This window comes from Eulemur rufifrons, chromosome 1 (assembly GCF_041146395.1).
Source record: "Eulemur rufifrons isolate Redbay chromosome 1, OSU_ERuf_1, whole genome shotgun sequence".
Classification (NCBI taxonomy): domain Eukaryota; kingdom Metazoa; phylum Chordata; class Mammalia; order Primates; family Lemuridae; genus Eulemur; species Eulemur rufifrons.
The window spans coordinates 95128746-95145072 of record NC_090983.1 but is presented as its reverse complement, the minus strand read 5'-3'; the positions used below and the strand labels follow the sequence as shown (position 1 = coordinate 95145072).

The following is a 16327-nucleotide window of genomic DNA, read 5'->3' as shown; positions in this document are numbered from 1 at the left end:
ATTACAGTGGGCTTCCTTTCAATGGTCTCGCTCCCCACATGTATATAAAAGGGAGTGAGGTGCTGTGAGCGTCGTGACTGAGTTGGCACTTGCTGACGAGGGAAGGGCTCTTCATAACGCTGACGTGCCTGGGAAGGCCGAGCCTGCTTCCTAGACAGGCAGAGGCAAGGCCGAGGGTCCTTGAGCTGGAGGAAGCCCTGCAGAACACCCGAGGAGCCTCCTGCAGACTCTGCTCTACTTCCGTCCCTCAGCAGCCTCCTCCTGTCTAATCCTGGCCAACTGCAGGAGCGTCCCCACCCCGGCCCCTTCCTGGGCCTTGGCATCCTCACGCCGCCCCTCTGCGTGGACCTCCCTTCCCTGCCCTGCACCGTGAGGGCACAGCCTGCTCCTTCTCATCGGTGTGGCCTGGGCTCTGGGCTCAGTCCCTGACACACGGGACGCAGTGCTGGATGAACAAACATGCACACACAGCAGAAGGCAAGGGGGAAGGTGGTTAGGGAAAAACACAGCCTCTGCCTTTAAGTTCCGAACAAGCTGATAGTACTCCCAAGCTTGAGAGTAGCGCGTGGCTTTTAAAATAAAATTACCTCTCTGCAGTGCTTTGCACTCAGGCCTGACCTTTCACAGACAGATCTTGGGTTCTGACCTGTACACAGTATTTACCCTTAAACCATGCTGATCTGGGTCTCCAGTTTGGCTCGTAAAGGGATTAATACATAATCTCTGTAGGCCCCCACAGATAGCTGCATTGTGTCCACTAGGGGACTGGCGCGGTGGTGATGGGGCAATGATCTTATTTCATGAGACTCCTGCCTTTGGTCAGTGCTGCAAGGAGACAGCAGATCCTCCCAGAGAAAGTTCAAAAGGCCTCTGATAAGAAGGAAATGTGACTTTCAGAATTGAGGGAGTTAGGACTTCTTTAAACAGGGGCATATCCTCAGTCAGGAGAATGAAATTCGGTGCATCAGTAAGTATTGAACTCCTGCTTTGCCAGGTACTTAGGTAGAAAAGAAACATTCCAGCTCCTGCCTGTTCGGTAAGAAGAAACACGTGAAACCATCACTAAGAATACAAAGTAATCTACTTGTGGCGCCATGTGAATGTCGCAGGCAGAACAGGAGTCGAGGGAAAAGCCTCATTAGTCTGATGGTCAGGGCAGCTGGGGAGGGGCGGGGACACATGTCAGCCACATTGGAGGAGCACATTTGCATTTTCTAGTTCAGCAGAGGGGGGGTTATGGAAACGGAGGGAGGTAAGCAGGAGCAGTTAGCTAACGCCACAGAGCACCTGCCCTGTGCTGGGAGGACATGAGGGACACCAGCTTCTTGGGTGCAGCACTCTGCCCCTCCCACCTGGAACTGGGCTGGGCTGCTGACTTTACCTGGCCTCAAAAAGACAGTTCAAGTCAATTTTTTAAAATACATTTTCCTTGCACTGGCGGGTAATATAATCATTGCAATTTTTTGCTCTAAAAAGTATAAAGAGGAAAATAAAGTCATCCATAATCCTGCCACCCTGAGAAAAGGAGTGTTAGCCTTTTGGCATTTCCTTCCAGGTCTGTATAGTGATCGTGCAGGTACTGGGCATGAGTAGCCAGAGCCCGTATGGAGCTTCGTAGTGAAAGCCCGTTACTAGCAGCATGGCCAGCCCTCAGCGTGTCGGTTGTTAAGTGAGATGAACGTGGCTTGTGGTGTGGGAGGGATTGCCCTTTCCTGTCCCGCAGAGCAGAGCCGACACGTGGACTGGCGCAGCACGCTCTGAAGGGAGCCCCGTCCACGGTGCAGTGGAGCCTTGAGCTGAAGGCAGAGCCAGGCCTGGTCTGGAGCCGCGGCTAGAGAGCCCCGAGATCCACCTCTGCCCCTCCTGGGCTTCTGGGGGGCAGCACCTCAGTAAATGCCCCAAAGTGACCCAAAGCAGGGCAGGTGGACTCTGAGCCCAGGTCTGGGCCTGGCCGCCACATGGCTCAGGTGGCCTCTCTGCAGGCCTCTCCTGGGTGTCCCACATGCTCCCTGACCTCTTTGCCCCCTTCATGCCCATGACTAGAAGCAACTTTCCAGATGGCCCTTCCAGCGTTCAGAGGCTGCTCCTTTGACCATGAGGTGGTCATTTCACGCATTTCCTTAAAAGTGCGAGCTGAGTGGGCATCGTGAGCACAGAGTCCTAGAAAAGCAACTTTCCACAAGAAGCTCCTCAGGAAAACGCTTCTCCCTGAGCCTTCCCGACTGCCTGGCAGTTGGGCTGCTGTGACGTCAGCAGAGAAGTCACTCTGATTTCCTTCCAGGCTTGTCTCCAGGTACTCCACTTACGGGTATCCCACGAGCCGTTGGAAAGCATTAATATTTTCAGGTCCTCCTAATCTTCTAGGGCAGAGATTCTCCAATCTGAGCGTGCGCATCACCTGAGTGCGTACGAGCTTGCTTGCTGGGCCGCTTCCCCCAGGGTCTGCCTCGGAGTCAGCAGGTCCGGGGGATCCCGCGGGTTGCATTTCTAACAAGTTCCGGGGCTGCTGCTCTGGGAAAACCACTCTTGGAAGGCTTTTGCCGGGACCCCTCGTGCTTGCCCTTCCATGTCCCACCCTCGCCTTCGACATTAACAGTCTGGGCCAGAGGAAGCAGTGGCTGCCATTCGGCATTAAGTGAGGTCGCTGTCCTTTGGCCTCTGAAATAGGACAGAAGTGAGGTGTGGTCTTTCCCCCCGGGTGGCACGTGAAACTCACAGTCGGGGAACCGTGTATTTCAGGTGGTGAGAGCTGCCGAGGAGGCTGCGTCCACGCTGGCCAGTTCCATCCACCCGGAGCAGTGCATCAAGGTGCTCTGCCCCATCATCCAGACGGCCGACTACCCCATCAACCTCGCCGCCATCAAGATGCAGACCAAAGTCGTCGAGAGGATCGCCAAGGAGTCCTTGCTGCAGCTCCTCGCTGACATCATCCCGGGCTTGCTGCAGGTGGGCGCCCTCACGGCAGCCGGCCGCCGCCGGCCTGTGTGGGCTGAGCCAGGCAGAGTGGCTGCTCCACTGGAAGCAGCGGGGGCTTCGTGCTCCTCCTTCACTGGCGGGGGCGGGTAGGAAAACCCAGACAGTGACCCCCACGTTAGGACCTGGGAGGCGTGTGGCAGGGACGCCTCAGAGCCTTCTCAGCTAGCTGAGAGCCCACCCCTCCTCTATGCAGCATGAAGACTTCCCTGGTGGTTCACAGAATGAACTTTCTGTTTACTGTAAACATATTTTGATCTTTTTTTGCTTGTTCTTTCAACAAACCCGTATTGCATAGCTCCTATGGCCCCAGCCCTGGGCGCGGTAGGCCGTGGATTTAAATCAAACAATGGTCCTTGATCTCACGTAGCCAACAGATCCTTGCTTAAACTTCTAAGCACAGGGCATTGAGTGAGACACACTGACAGACAAAAGAGGTGTTCCACTGTGCGGCACTACCTCAAGGGTTTTTATAGCCTGCTGCAGGACACAGTGCAGCCATGCAGACAACTACAGCTGACTCTGCCTGGGCTGCATCACAGCAGAGAGGCAGTTTCCAGTCTGGGGCTGGGGATTGAGGGCTCATGGAAGAGGTGGTTGGAGTTGGCCCTGCAGAGAGGGGATTTCGCTGGGGAAACGTGGAGATGAGCCAGCATCACATTTAATAAATGCTGCTGTTTGCTGAGTGCTCGACGTGGGGACTTGAACATTTAACTCTGGAGAGCTGGACTATTCCAGACAGAGGGAAAGGCACAAAGGCTGAGAAGTCCAAGGCTGTTTGGAGCGTGGTGGGCAGCCCCGTTTGGGTGTGGGGCCAGGGAAGAGGCTGACAGGTAGATCGAGGTCCACTTGCCAGGGACACAGATGTCTGGCTGTGGGACCACATGTTCCCTAGCAATCATGGAAAGTAGAGAAGTTTTGCCCACCAGAGTGGGTAATGTCGTTCCCGTTTCCTTAAAGGGATTTTCACATACGAAATTAGCTTTACCTTTGGGAGAAACGTGAATGAAGCCAGTTGTTTTCCCCCTTAGTTTCCTTTCTCATGCTGTCTCTCGCACGACGTTTTCTGGGGTGGCAGCTGGTTATCGGAGGGCACCTGTGTGGAGGCAGCCCCGGCTGGGACTCGCCAGCCTCCCGCCTCCACACCCAGGAACTGGGTCTCTCTTGGCACTAAGTTTCGATCTTCTGGGGGTGAAAGCCCTCTGGGTTCAGTTGCAGGGCTGAGGTGTATCCTGGTTGTTACTGACAAGTCCAAGGTTGAACTATGAGGGCATTTGTGGAAATGTTGGTGAAATATTGACTGTGGAACAAGCCTTTGATCTGATTTCCTTTCTGTGTTCCCTCTCTGGCTCTCTAGGGTTATGATAACACCGAGAGCAGTGTGCGGAAGGCCAGCGTGTTTTGCTTAGTGGCAATTTATTCCGTAATCGGAGAAGATCTGAAACCTCACCTTGCACAGCTCACAGGGAGCAAGGTATGTATAGTGTTACCTGGGCTGATGTGCACACCTGGGCTCTGCCAGCTTGTCATAGTCTGCTTGGCTGCAGCTCTGGGCTCCAGACAGGTTTTGCTCATTGCATGTGTTTTAGTTGGTCCTTATTTCTCCACAAGCATTTTTCTAAAGATAAAAATGACCTACTATATAGTGAAGTCATTTTAAGGTGACACTAACATTACACAACATAGTCGATCGTCACTCCAGGTTTTGAAATGACTTTGAGCACCAAAAGAAAAACAACTGTGTTTAGAAACCAGCTGTTTTCTCATAGAAACACTAAAGAAATTTACCTGATTGCTTATCAGATTGCTGAATCAGAGCTGACTCCCTCGTGTGCATCAGCAGCAACAACAGCTGGCGTTTGCCTCCTGTCTGCCACGTCCCAGGCGCAGTTCTACGCACTTTGCCTGCGTTGACGCGTGTTTACGACAACGTCCCTGTGGGATAAGGACAGTCATCCCCCTTAACCTGCCCGAGGGCGTACAGAGATCTGACTCCAGGAGCCAGGCTTCTCACTCACTCTACTGCCTCTCATGTTCCTTTAAGATTGTTCTAGACTCAAGGGAAGATCTGTTGGCTCATTAAAGATGAGAGTGGCCAGAGGGCTTATTGGTTTAAAATTTTTTAAAAGAACAACTGCAATCTAACAGGCCAGGCCAGGTGAGAGCAGGTGGAAGCCCCGCCATGACAGGAGAGGCACGATGCAGGCTGACTCCCAGAGAGCCGGCCGACTGGGCCTGGGGCTGCCTTTGGGAAAAGCAGGTCTACGTGGAGTTTAAAAATTCCCTGGCCAAGAGGTGGCTACAAACCACTCTGTCCAATTGAGCCAGTGGCAAGCACGAAGCCAGAAGCACTTGACCCTGCTCCTTTTGAAAGAAGGGATTGGCACGTGACCCCCCTCGTTTCCCAGTCACGCTGCTGCTTTGACACAGCTGCTGGAGATCACAGCCGCAGCCGTGCTTCCCCGGAGTCCTGGGCCACACTCTGCCCGCCTTGTCCAGAGCAGGCTTGCCCAGCCCAGCACTGCTGAGACTTTGCGCTACCTCGTTAAGGAGGTTTAGCAGCATCCCTGGCCACCACGTCTAGATACCAGTGACACCTCCCTCAGTTGTGTCAATCACTGATATCTCCACACGTGGCCAGATGTCCCTGGGTGGTAAAATGGCCACCACTGGTCCAAAGGAGACAGTTTCTTCTTTTTGCGCACAGGAATAGGCAGATAGGTTGAAGAGGCGAATGAGGCAGATGTGTGTTAAGTGCTCTGGGGGTCCCCTCTCCTGCTCCTAAACAGGCCCCTCATCAGACCCTGGCCACCACCTGAAAACCACTGGGCAAGAGTCGTCCTGCTGTGTGTGGGGCCCCAGGACTCCCCACGTCCCCGTTTCTCCATCAGGGGTTTGTAGATGGTTCTTTGCGACCATTGAGGACCTGGGAGATACTAGTCACGAAGGGAATGAGATTTGTCAAATGGAGAATTCATCCCAAAACAACATGAGTCAGACCTTGGTTTTGTCTGGCATGTTTTACTTTCCTGAGTGTGAGAGCTATCCTGCCATCTCATTTGACCCTTCTGAGAAGGGACTGAGACAATACAGGTGTTTTCTCATCACCATTTGGCAGTTGACCTGCTGCTGCCACTCTTGGTGGTGCCCTGGGTCAAGAGCCACGTTCCTGACCAGCAGCCAGTGCATCCCCTCCCCAGTTCCAGCTTCGACTGGCTCGGAGGGCTCAGGGAGGCCGGCCTTGGCGCCTTCCTGCTTGGGTAGCCCAGGTCATGCAGCCATTGGCTGTGGTAGCTCCAGTGTGTTCGTGTGAGCTTTGTAGGCTTATGGACATGTCTCCTAACACAGGTAAGCCTCCCGCTTCCCGAAGAAAAAGGGCAGCTGACAGAGCATGGTGCTAAGTCTGCCTCGGTTTCCTAGACGAGAGACAGAGTCAAACCATGGCTCCCTGTTTGCCTGTGTTACCAGGCCTGTGGGAGTATTCTCTCCCGTGGCTCAAATGAGGTTGATAAATGATGCCAGGGTCTGTAGAGAAAGGCCTGATAAAAGGACAGAGAAGGAACCTGTGTGCTACATTTTGAGAGATGTCCCATTGCTGTGGCAGCAACATTAGCTTTGGCTCAACCTGCCTTCTAGTCTCTGTCCCCGCTTACAAGCTGTATGCCCTTGAATAAGCATTCTTTCCTTTCTTTCCCTTTTCAATCTTTTTATTGTGCTATAACACATACATTTAATACTTAGTCTCTCTGAGTTTGACTACCCTAGATATCTCATGTACGTGGAATTATACAGTATTTGTCCTTTTGTGACTAGCTTGTTTCACTTCGCATAATGTCCTCAGGGCTTATCCAAGTTGTAGCATGTGTCAGAATTTCCATCCTTTTGAAGGCCGAATAGTATTCCATTGTGTATATCTACCACATTTTGTTTATCTGTTCATCTCTTGATGGACATGTGGGTTGCTTCCCAAGTGAATATGCTGCCATAAACACTGGTACAAAAATATCTGTTAGAGTCCCTGCTTTCAGTTCTTTTGGGTGTATACCCAGAAGTGTGATGCTGGATCATATGGTAATTCTAGTGTTAATGTTTTGCAGAACCTCCGTACTGTCTTCCCCAGCAGCTGCACCGTTTTCCATTCCCACCAGCAGTGCACAAGGGTCCAGTTCCTCTCCTTGTCAACACTTGTCACATTGTTTCTATTTACTTATTTTTCTAATTGCCATCCCATTGAATGGTCTTGGCATGTTTGTCAAAAAACATTTGACCATCTGTGTGAGGATTTATTTCTGGGCTCTCTATTCTGTAACATTGGTCTGTCTGTCTTTATGTCAGTACCACACTGTTTCATGACTGTAACTTTGCTGTAAGTTCTGAAATCAAAAGCGTGAGTCTTCCAGCTTTGTTCAAGATCTTTTGACTGTTCAGCACCTCTTGAGATTCTATGTGAATTTTAGGAGTGATTTTTCTATTTCTGCAGAATTCCTCATGGGGATTCTGTCATGGATTGCATTGCATCTGCAGTTCGCTTGGGTGTTATTTACATCTCAACACTATTAAGTCTTCCAACCCATAAACATGGGATATCTTTCCATCTATGCCTGTCTTCTCGCATTTCTTTCAACAATGTTTTATAGTTTTCATTGTGTAAGTCTTTCACCTCCTTCGTTAATCCCTAAGTGTTTTATTCTTTTTGTTGCTGTTGTAAATGGAATTGTTTTCTTAATTTTTTAAAATTTCCTTTTCAGTGTGTTCATTGATCCTGTGTAGGAGTGCAACTTATTTTTGCCTGTTAATTTTGTATCCTGCTTTGCCGAATTTATTAGTTCTAACTGGTTTTTTTGGTATAGTATTTAGGGTTTTCTACATATAATGCCATCTAAAACAAAGATAATTGTACTTCCTTTGCAGTGTGGGTACCTTTTATTTCTTTTTCTGGCCTAATTGATCTGGTTAGAACTTGCAGTACTTGATTAAATGGAAGTGGTGAAAGCAGGATTTTTGCCTTGTTCCTGCTCTTACAAGAAAAGCTTTCACCATTAAGTATGATGTTTGCTGTGGGCTTTTCATATGTGGCCTTCACTATGTTGATAGAGTTTCTTTCTATTCCAAGTTTGTTGAGTGTTTTTATCATGAAAGGGTGTTGAATTTTGTTAAGTGCTTTTTCTATATCAATTGAGATAATTATGTGTTTTTTTTCCCCTTCATTCTGTTCATGTAGTGTATTTGGTATGTTGTACCATCTTTGCATTCTGGGAAGAAATCCCACTTAGTCATGGGATAAAATCCTTTTAATTTGTGCTGAATTCAATAATTTGCTAGTCCTTATTGAGAATTTTCCCATCAGTGTTCGTAAGGGATGTTGGTCTGTAGTTTTCTTGTAGTATCTGTTGGCTTTGGTATCAGGGTGAGGCTGGCTTCATAGAATGAGTTAGGAAGTGTCCCTTCCTGTTCAATTTTTTTTGGAAAAGTTTGAGAAGGATTGGTATTAATTGTTCTCTAAATGTTTGGTAGAATTCACCAGTGAAGCCATCTGGTCCAGATTTCTTTTTGAGGGTGGGGGGCTCAGGAGTTTTCTTGTTCTGTTTTGTTTTTGTTTTTAAGAGACAAGATCTCATTCTGTTGCCTAGGCTGGGAGTGCACTGGTGTAATCATAGCTCGTTGTAACCTCAAACTTCTGGGCTCAAGTAATCCTCCCACCTCAGCCTTCTAATTAGTTAGGACTACAGACACATATCACTATACCTGGCTAACTTTTTTATTTTTTTGTAGAAATGGGATCTCAGTATGTTGTACAGGCTGGTCTTGAACTCCTGGCCTCAAGCGATCCTCCCATCTTGGCCTCCCAAAGTGCTGGGATTGCAGGTGTGAGCCACCCTGCCAGGCTGTCAGGAGATATTTCAGTACTGATTCAATCTCCTTACTAGTTACAAGTCTCATGTTTACTTTTTCTTCATGATTCAGTGTTGGTAGGTTTTGTGTTTCTAGGAATTTATCCATTTCATCTAGATTTTCCAGTTTCTTGGGATAAAATTGTTCGTAGTATTCTCTTATAATCCTTTTCATTTCTGTAGAATCAGTAGTAATTTCCCCACATTCATTTCCAATTTTAGTAATTTGAGCCTTTCTCTTTTCTCTTAGTCCATCTAGCTAAAAGTTTGTCAGTTTTGTTGATCTGTTTTCAAGGACCAACTTTTGATTTTGTTGATTTTTCTCTATTTTTCTATTCTCTATTTTGTTTATCTCTACTATAATCTTAAGTATTTTCTTCTGCTATCTTTGAGTTTAATTCTGTTTTTTCTAGTTACTTAAGGAGTAAAGTTAGATTGTCGATTTGAGATCTTTCTAAATATAAGTATGTAAAACTGTGTATTTCCCTCTTAACACTGCATCCCAAAAGTTTTGAAATGTTGCAGTTTCATTTTTCTCAAGATGTTTTCCAATTTACCTTGTGATTTCTTCTTTGACCCATTGGTTGTTTAAGGGTGTGTTGTTTAATTTCTACAAATTCGTGGATTTTCAGTTTTCCTTCTATTACCGATTTCTTACTTCATCCCATTATGGTTGGAGAAGAAACTTTGTATATCTTTTTAAATCTCTTGAGAGTTAATTTTATGGTCTATCCTGGAGAATGTTCCATGTGTCCCTTGAGAAGAATGTAGAGAATGTTGGGTAGAATGTTCTCTGTATTTTGTTAGATCTTGTTGGTTTATTCTATTGAGTCCTCTGTTTCCTTATCATGGTTGTTCTACCCATTATTGAGAGTGGGGTGTTAGAGTCCTCAACTATTACTATAAAACCATGTATTTCTCCATTCAGTTCTATTAATACCAGTTTTTGCTTCGTACATTTTGATGGTCTGATATTAGATGCATGAATATTTATGATTGTTATATCATCTTGCTGTACTGAACCTTTTACTAATTTGTAACGTACTTGTTTGTCTCCTGGAAGCTTTTTTGGTTGAAACTTTATTTTGTCTAATATTAATATAGCCACCTTTGCTCTCTTTGGTTACAACTAGTTTCATGGAATATCTTTTTGCATACTTTTTCTTTCATTCCTTTTGTCTTTGAATCTAAAGTGAGTCTCTTGTAGACAGCATATAATTGGATCATGTATTTATCCATTCTGCCAATCTGTCTTTTGATTGGAGAGTTTAATCCATTTACATTTATAGTTGGCCCTCTGTATCCAACGGTTCTGGCTCTGTGGATTCAGCCAACCTCAGATCAAAATATTTGGGGGAAAACATTGCATCTGTACTGCACATGTGCAGACTTTTTTCTCTTGTCAGTATTTCCTAAATAATACGTGTAACAACTATTTGCATAGCATTTACATTGTATTAGGCATTATAAGAACTCCAGAGTTGATTTAAAGTATATGCAGGAAGATATACATAGGTTATATGCAAATACTGTGCCATTTTATATTAGGGACTTGAGCATCCTCAGATTTTGGTGTTCAAGGGAGGTTCTGGAACCAAATTCCCGTGGATACTGAGGGATGACTGTAATTCCTGATAAGGAGAAGCTTCTGTCATTTTGCTGTTTGTTTTCTGTATGCCTTATAGCTTCTTTGTTCTTCATTTTCTGCATTACCGTCTTTTGTGTTTGGTTTTTCTAGTGAAACATTTTAAGTCCTTTCTCATTTCCTTTTGTTCTATTCTGTAGCCATTTTCTTTGTGATTGCTGTGGGATTGCATCTAACATCCTAAAGTTATAACACTCTAATGTGAATTTATACCAGCCTTTTGACCAAGCCTTCTGAACCCTGGCTTTCTCATTAGTAAAAGACGAGAACCTGTTCTACCTACTGCAGAGGATTGTTGTGAGGCTCAAATATGATCAGCGTGAAAGCTCCTTGGAATTTGTTGAACACATGCACATTATGACTTCTGTTACCATTATGTTTTCTCCGTTGTGCAGTTATGTTCTAGACTTGACTAGAGGGATGAGTTCATGGTTTTGAGTTGAGAATAAATATAACAATGTTCAGCAACTCACTTATAACCAGCCTTTCATAGAAATATAACTGTGTTGTCATCTAGGTTTTGTTTTCCTGTTTATGTGTTAGGAACCTGCTGTCTTTACTGCACTATGCTAAGGCATGCGGGAAAAGCAATTATCTCTGTCTTGCCCTGAAATAGTACAGAATGCATCTAGGGAACAGGGCTGACACATGGGGAAATTTGTGCAGCAGCCCAGGAGTGACCAGCATGTAGTAGACGCGATGGGACAGACCCCGGGGGCTAGGTCCTGGGCCACTGGAGCAGGAAGGGAGGGATAGGCCCCTTGGAGGACGTACGGCTGCACTGGGCTTTGCAGAATGGGCCGTGGTCTGCATGGGGGAGAAGCCGCAAACTGCAGGAAGGACCAGCATGCACAGCCTGAGTAGGAACAGGAGAGGTGTGGTTAGGGGACACGTTTTCTGAACGAGGATTTACAGAAGGCACTTGGAAGTGTTCTCATTGCTCTTTATTTTGCAGATGAGGACACTGGGGCTCAGAAAATGATTTGCCCAAAGTCACACAACTAGTTAACGGTGGAGTTGGTTCTAGAACTCTGTTGAATATGTTGAGCCTCAGAGCCTTAAAATCCTTATGTAAAATGATGGCACTTTTCATCATAGCACTAAAAAGTCGTTAAGATTTTAAATGGGGGGGGGGGTGAAAAAAACAACTGTGTATCCAGTGTGAATTAACACGAAGAGCTCTGCTGCCGTTGGAAAGAATGAGCTGGCGCGACAGGTCCTGCCGCCGGCACCCCACGGACAGACGGCTGAGTAACGCCGTTTGTGTGGAAAAGCAGAACACAACTCTGTTTTTACGCTCTGTCTTATGTGACATCCGCACCTAGAAAAGCGTCTGGAAGGGTACATTCCGGTGGAGCACCTTTGGGGGAAGGGCGGGTGGGGGTGTCAGGGAGACTTTGCCTGTGGGGGGCTCCCTAGGGTTGCTGTTCGGTTCCCACCAGCGGTTGGAGGGGCCTGCCTTCCCGTGCAGCACGCGCATCGCCACTAGCGTGTCTTCAGGGTCCCTGAGCGCCTCCGCCCTGGGCTGGCTGATAATCGTCTGAGCCCCGCAGCCTGTAGGAGCCAGGCAGACAGAGGCTGGGACAGCAGATGTTTCATCATTCCCTTCATCTTACCAGTTGTGTGTCACAGAGGTTTTTATGGGCATTCTGCTTCTGCAGGTATCTGTTTCCGTTTCTTCTTAATATGATCAGGCAAATTATCAACATAACAGATTAGTGGTATTCAACAGACATTTATTAAGTACCTCCTGTGTTGCTGCCGTTCTGCATATTTCAAGGGTCCAAAGGGGCGTAAGCTAAAAGCAAATGAGGTCACAGAGGTGAAACCCCTTGCGTCGTAAAGCATTGTGCCAGCCGGAGTGACGGCTGTGTCGTGGCGCACTGTGTGGCCCCAGGGAGGTCTGACCTGGTCTGAAGTAAGGAGCAGCTCGCTCGGCTGTAGCATGAGGCGGGATATGCCAAGTCCAGACAGCGGGCAGGAGCCGTGGGAGTCGGAAGGGAGAAAGGGTCGCATTAGATGCCCGGATCAGGGGAAGGCTTTGTGGGAGTGGCCTTTGAGATAGGTCTTCGAGGCTGCCGTGCACCGGCAGGTTTCGGCACACAGGGATGGGTGTGCTGCGGAAGGGACAGCTTCGCAAAGGTGTAAAGGTCAGGAGGCTTGCCCTCTGACCGCGGCCGACCCGCTTTACCCTGTGGAGTGGGGCCCCTCCCTGCTTTCCCCCGGCTCTGACGGAGCCCCAGTGGCCCTGGCAGCGCCTCAGTGAGCAGTCAGCACGCAGGAAATGTTTGTGTGATGAATTCCTCCACCAGGGAACTTAGGGCATGCTGTTCTCCTGCTGTTACTTGGGATTTTTCTTCCTGTTTGCTACTTTCTGATTGCTTTTCCTCTTGCTAATTCATTTTTGTTTTCTCTCTTCAGATGAAGCTACTAAACTTATATATAAAGAGGGCCCAGACCACAAACAGCAACAGCAGCTCCTCCTCTGACGTCTCCACGCACAGCTAATGGCAGCGCCAGTCTCTTGCGTAGACCTAGAAGCAATCGGTGGTGCCTCTCAGAGACCTCTCCCCACCCCATCATCGGCTGCCCAGTCCGTGCAAGGAGGCCCGCAAATATTTATTACAATCAGTATTTTGGTCCCTTCCAGCTTTTGTGTAGAATCTTACTGGTATTGAATGTAAAGGAAGCAAGGCCTGTGTTGCAGTCTTCACACAAAACAAAAGGAATCAGAGAAGAAAAGAGCCATATGGAACACGTCTCGTACGCTGCTGAGATCAGAAACCGTGCGGGCACAGTTCAATCAGAGCTCTCTGGCCACTACTTGGTAGAAAGTAGCATTTTTTTCCAGTTAATAACAGATTTGGGGGGTGGGTGTTACTTTGCGTTCCTCCTTCTTAGCTTATTTTCTCGTGAGTGTGGTCTGTGTGGGGCAAAGCCAGCCCCTTTCGCAGCCGGCACCGTGAAGGGGGTCATATGTCTTTAAGTTGTGTTTTGAGACCTACTAAAAATGGGAATCAAGTCTTGGCAAGAAAAGGAGAAAAGCCTGCAGACGGCCTTTTAACAAACACTGGGAATTTCCCTTGTCCTGTCCGGACGGAGGCCAGCTTGCCCTCGCTGTTAGCATGGAATCAGGCGTGCACCCTCTCAGCCTCCCTCCAGCCCCCTGAACCACACCACAGACAAGCCCCGTACCCCAGAGCTTTCATGCAAAAGAATCCTTCATGTTTAATTCCAGACACAAAAATAAGGTAAATTTATAGCATCATTTAGGGATGCATAAATGGCATTTCACAAGGCACAGAAGATAGAAGAGAAGTAGTCTGTTTTACTACTGAGATCTTGGGGAAACACTGTTGTATCGGGGATTCTGCCAGGACCCTTGTCCTCGAGGGTGCTTGGTGACTCAGATGTAGCACGATCTTTCTTCCCCCTGCAAGCTTGGCCCAGGCTGTTCAGTTCTGAAATGTTCTCAGTTGATCTGCTCAACGGCGGCTTTACCATCTCAGTTTTGACTTCTCTGTTTAATTTGGGATTAAGAACAAAGAAAAGTAGAGAGAGACCAGCCATCAGAACCATTTTTTAAATTATTTTATAAACCGGAGTACTTCCTTGATTGTTGAAATAGTCATTGTTTAAGGAAAAAGTAATTATGATACATGGCAGATTGCAGACAAATAGGATTTGAAACACTTTAAAAAAAAAAACAACCTACTTTTAGAGTCTGTTTCCTTTCCTTGCACAGGGAACCACCAGGCCCCCTTTTATAACCTCTAAGGGTCTGATTAATAAAAGCAGCTATAGATTTAGAGTCTGGTTGAATAAGTGTTGAGAAAAATTCCCAAGCCAAATGGAAATTATTATTACAATCATGACCACTTCTATTGTCTCCTACTGTTCTATTTTAGATCTTCTAAATTGAACCGATTTTTCCATGAGGAAAAGCTTCTTTTGATGTTAATTTTAGTGAGGTATTTGCTGTCCAGAGCAGAGTCCGCTGCAGCCGCTAGGACGATGGCAGAGGCTGGGGCGCCCGAGTGTGGTTCTCGCTGCTGATTTCCACAGACCCCCCCGCCCCCGCTGCTCTGACCCGCTAGGTTAGATGGGGGAAGTTGTGAAAGACATACCTGGACACATTTGGAAATAAGCACTGAAAATGAAGGCCCCCATGATGCCCAGGAACGGTGAAGCCAGGGTGCGGTCGCTGCTGTGTGTGTGTGTGTGTGTGTGTGTGCGCGCGTGTGTGCGTGTGGGGGGTGTCTTACACATGCGCAGTACCCCACGGCTACTGTCTAGGGAACTTCAGGGGTACATGTTAAGTGGTCAGATATTAGTGACTGACTTTGGCTCAAAGCTAGCAGGGCCAGGCCTTATTTTGTTCGTTAATATTTCATTAATAGTAGTTCTATTTTATACTCTACAAGTGAGTCCGGGCGTCTTCTGGTCACTCTGTCGTGGGAACGTGCATCTGGCTAGGCTGTTGATGAGTTCTTGTGTGTATGCCGACTGCGGTTGGGAACACTCCCCTTGAGCTCTCTGCCCCCCGAAAGGTCGGTCACCCAGTCCTTGGTGTTGTTGGGAAGGATCTCGAGCGTTGCCTGATGTCCTCACGGTACTCACAAAGGGCTAGCCTCGAATGTCCCTCGCCCAGTCTTCAGTCTCCCGACTTAGAGAGAGATACAATCACTTCACGGCTCTCTTGGCCTCGATCTGAAAACCGCTGCCGCTGCACCGAGGAGACTCGCATGCCGCCACCACCTCACTGGGACGGCAGCTGCGCCCACTGCCGCCTCCGGAACCTGACAGCTGCAGCTGCCTTGCCTTGCGCGCCTCCCTGCAGGGCCCTGTCCGACGAAACAACCGAACACACGAGCGAAGCACCCAAAACTGTGTTTGCCTCCCCCGTCTCCCTGACTGCAGGGCCCTGAAACCCCCTCGCCCACTGCCAGGGGGCCGGTTGGTCTGACTTGCTTCCCTCCAGCTGCTGCCTCCCTCTCAGCCAGGGTCTGGGCAGGTGCGGCCGGGTCCCCGGGCACGGTGCGTGTCCCCGGCCCTGCAGCCCGCCGCGGCCTGCCTTTTCTACGCGCCTCACTCGCTTCCCACCCTGTGCAGGTAATGCAACCAGTTTTATCTCATGACTCTTTTTCTTTCCCTGCCACCCTTTATTTATCAAGCATAATGTTACACTTTAAAGGACAGCAAATGAGAACTTTGTAGAATCCCACCAGGACTTTGCTAACAATAATGTTTGGAAATGAAAACAGAAATGCTGTGAAAAATATCAGCCACCAAAATAGTTTTGTTGGAGCTGTGTTCACACGCATGGTCCCCACACCCCCAGGTTGGGTGGGTTTTTTTTTTTTTGTTCTTTGGGTTTTTTTGGGCTTTTTTTCATGTTACATTCATATCTGTATTTATATCTTATTTGTTTCACTTTCAAGTGTATCATGGCAAATGTACAGATTTTTTTTGTTAATAATGTGCTAGGATTTGCTAAAAAAGAAAACAACAAAAAAAACCCTTTTGAGTTTGCCCTAGAATAAATGAGACTTTAATTCAGCTTCCTGCGTCGCTGCCGTCTTTTATCCTCTCCAGCCCTGTGGACAGTGAGCCCGTCTCCGCCAGCAGAACGCGGCCATGTTTATAGAGAATTCCAGGGGAACATGTCAAGAGAGCTCTTTCTCCTCATGGTGTCAACAGGTCAGCCTGGGGAAATGCCCCACCTGCTGGGGCGCCCTGGCGTGGCTGCTGTGCCATGTGTGCAGTGACAAGGCCGGGAGATCCTCGACCTCTAGTCCTAAGACCAGACCAAGAGCTG

General features: G+C 47.9%; 1 protein-coding gene across 8 annotated transcripts in view; it reads left to right on the top strand.

The window, feature by feature from the left end:
- CLASP1 (cytoplasmic linker associated protein 1) overlaps positions 1 to 16068 on the top strand; it is a 263544-nt gene extending 247476 nt beyond the window's left edge. For all 8 annotated transcript variants that reach the window (XM_069462102.1, XM_069461691.1, XM_069461772.1 and 5 more), the window contains 3 exons: positions 2740 to 2946; positions 4331 to 4447; positions 12931 to 16068. In XM_069462102.1, coding sequence (XP_069318203.1) covers positions 2740 to 2946; positions 4331 to 4447; positions 12931 to 13017 — 411 coding nt within the window. In that variant the 3' untranslated portion in view covers positions 13018 to 16068. The remainder of the gene's footprint in view (positions 1 to 2739; positions 2947 to 4330; positions 4448 to 12930) is intronic.
- Positions 16069 to 16327: the final 259 nt, after the last annotated feature.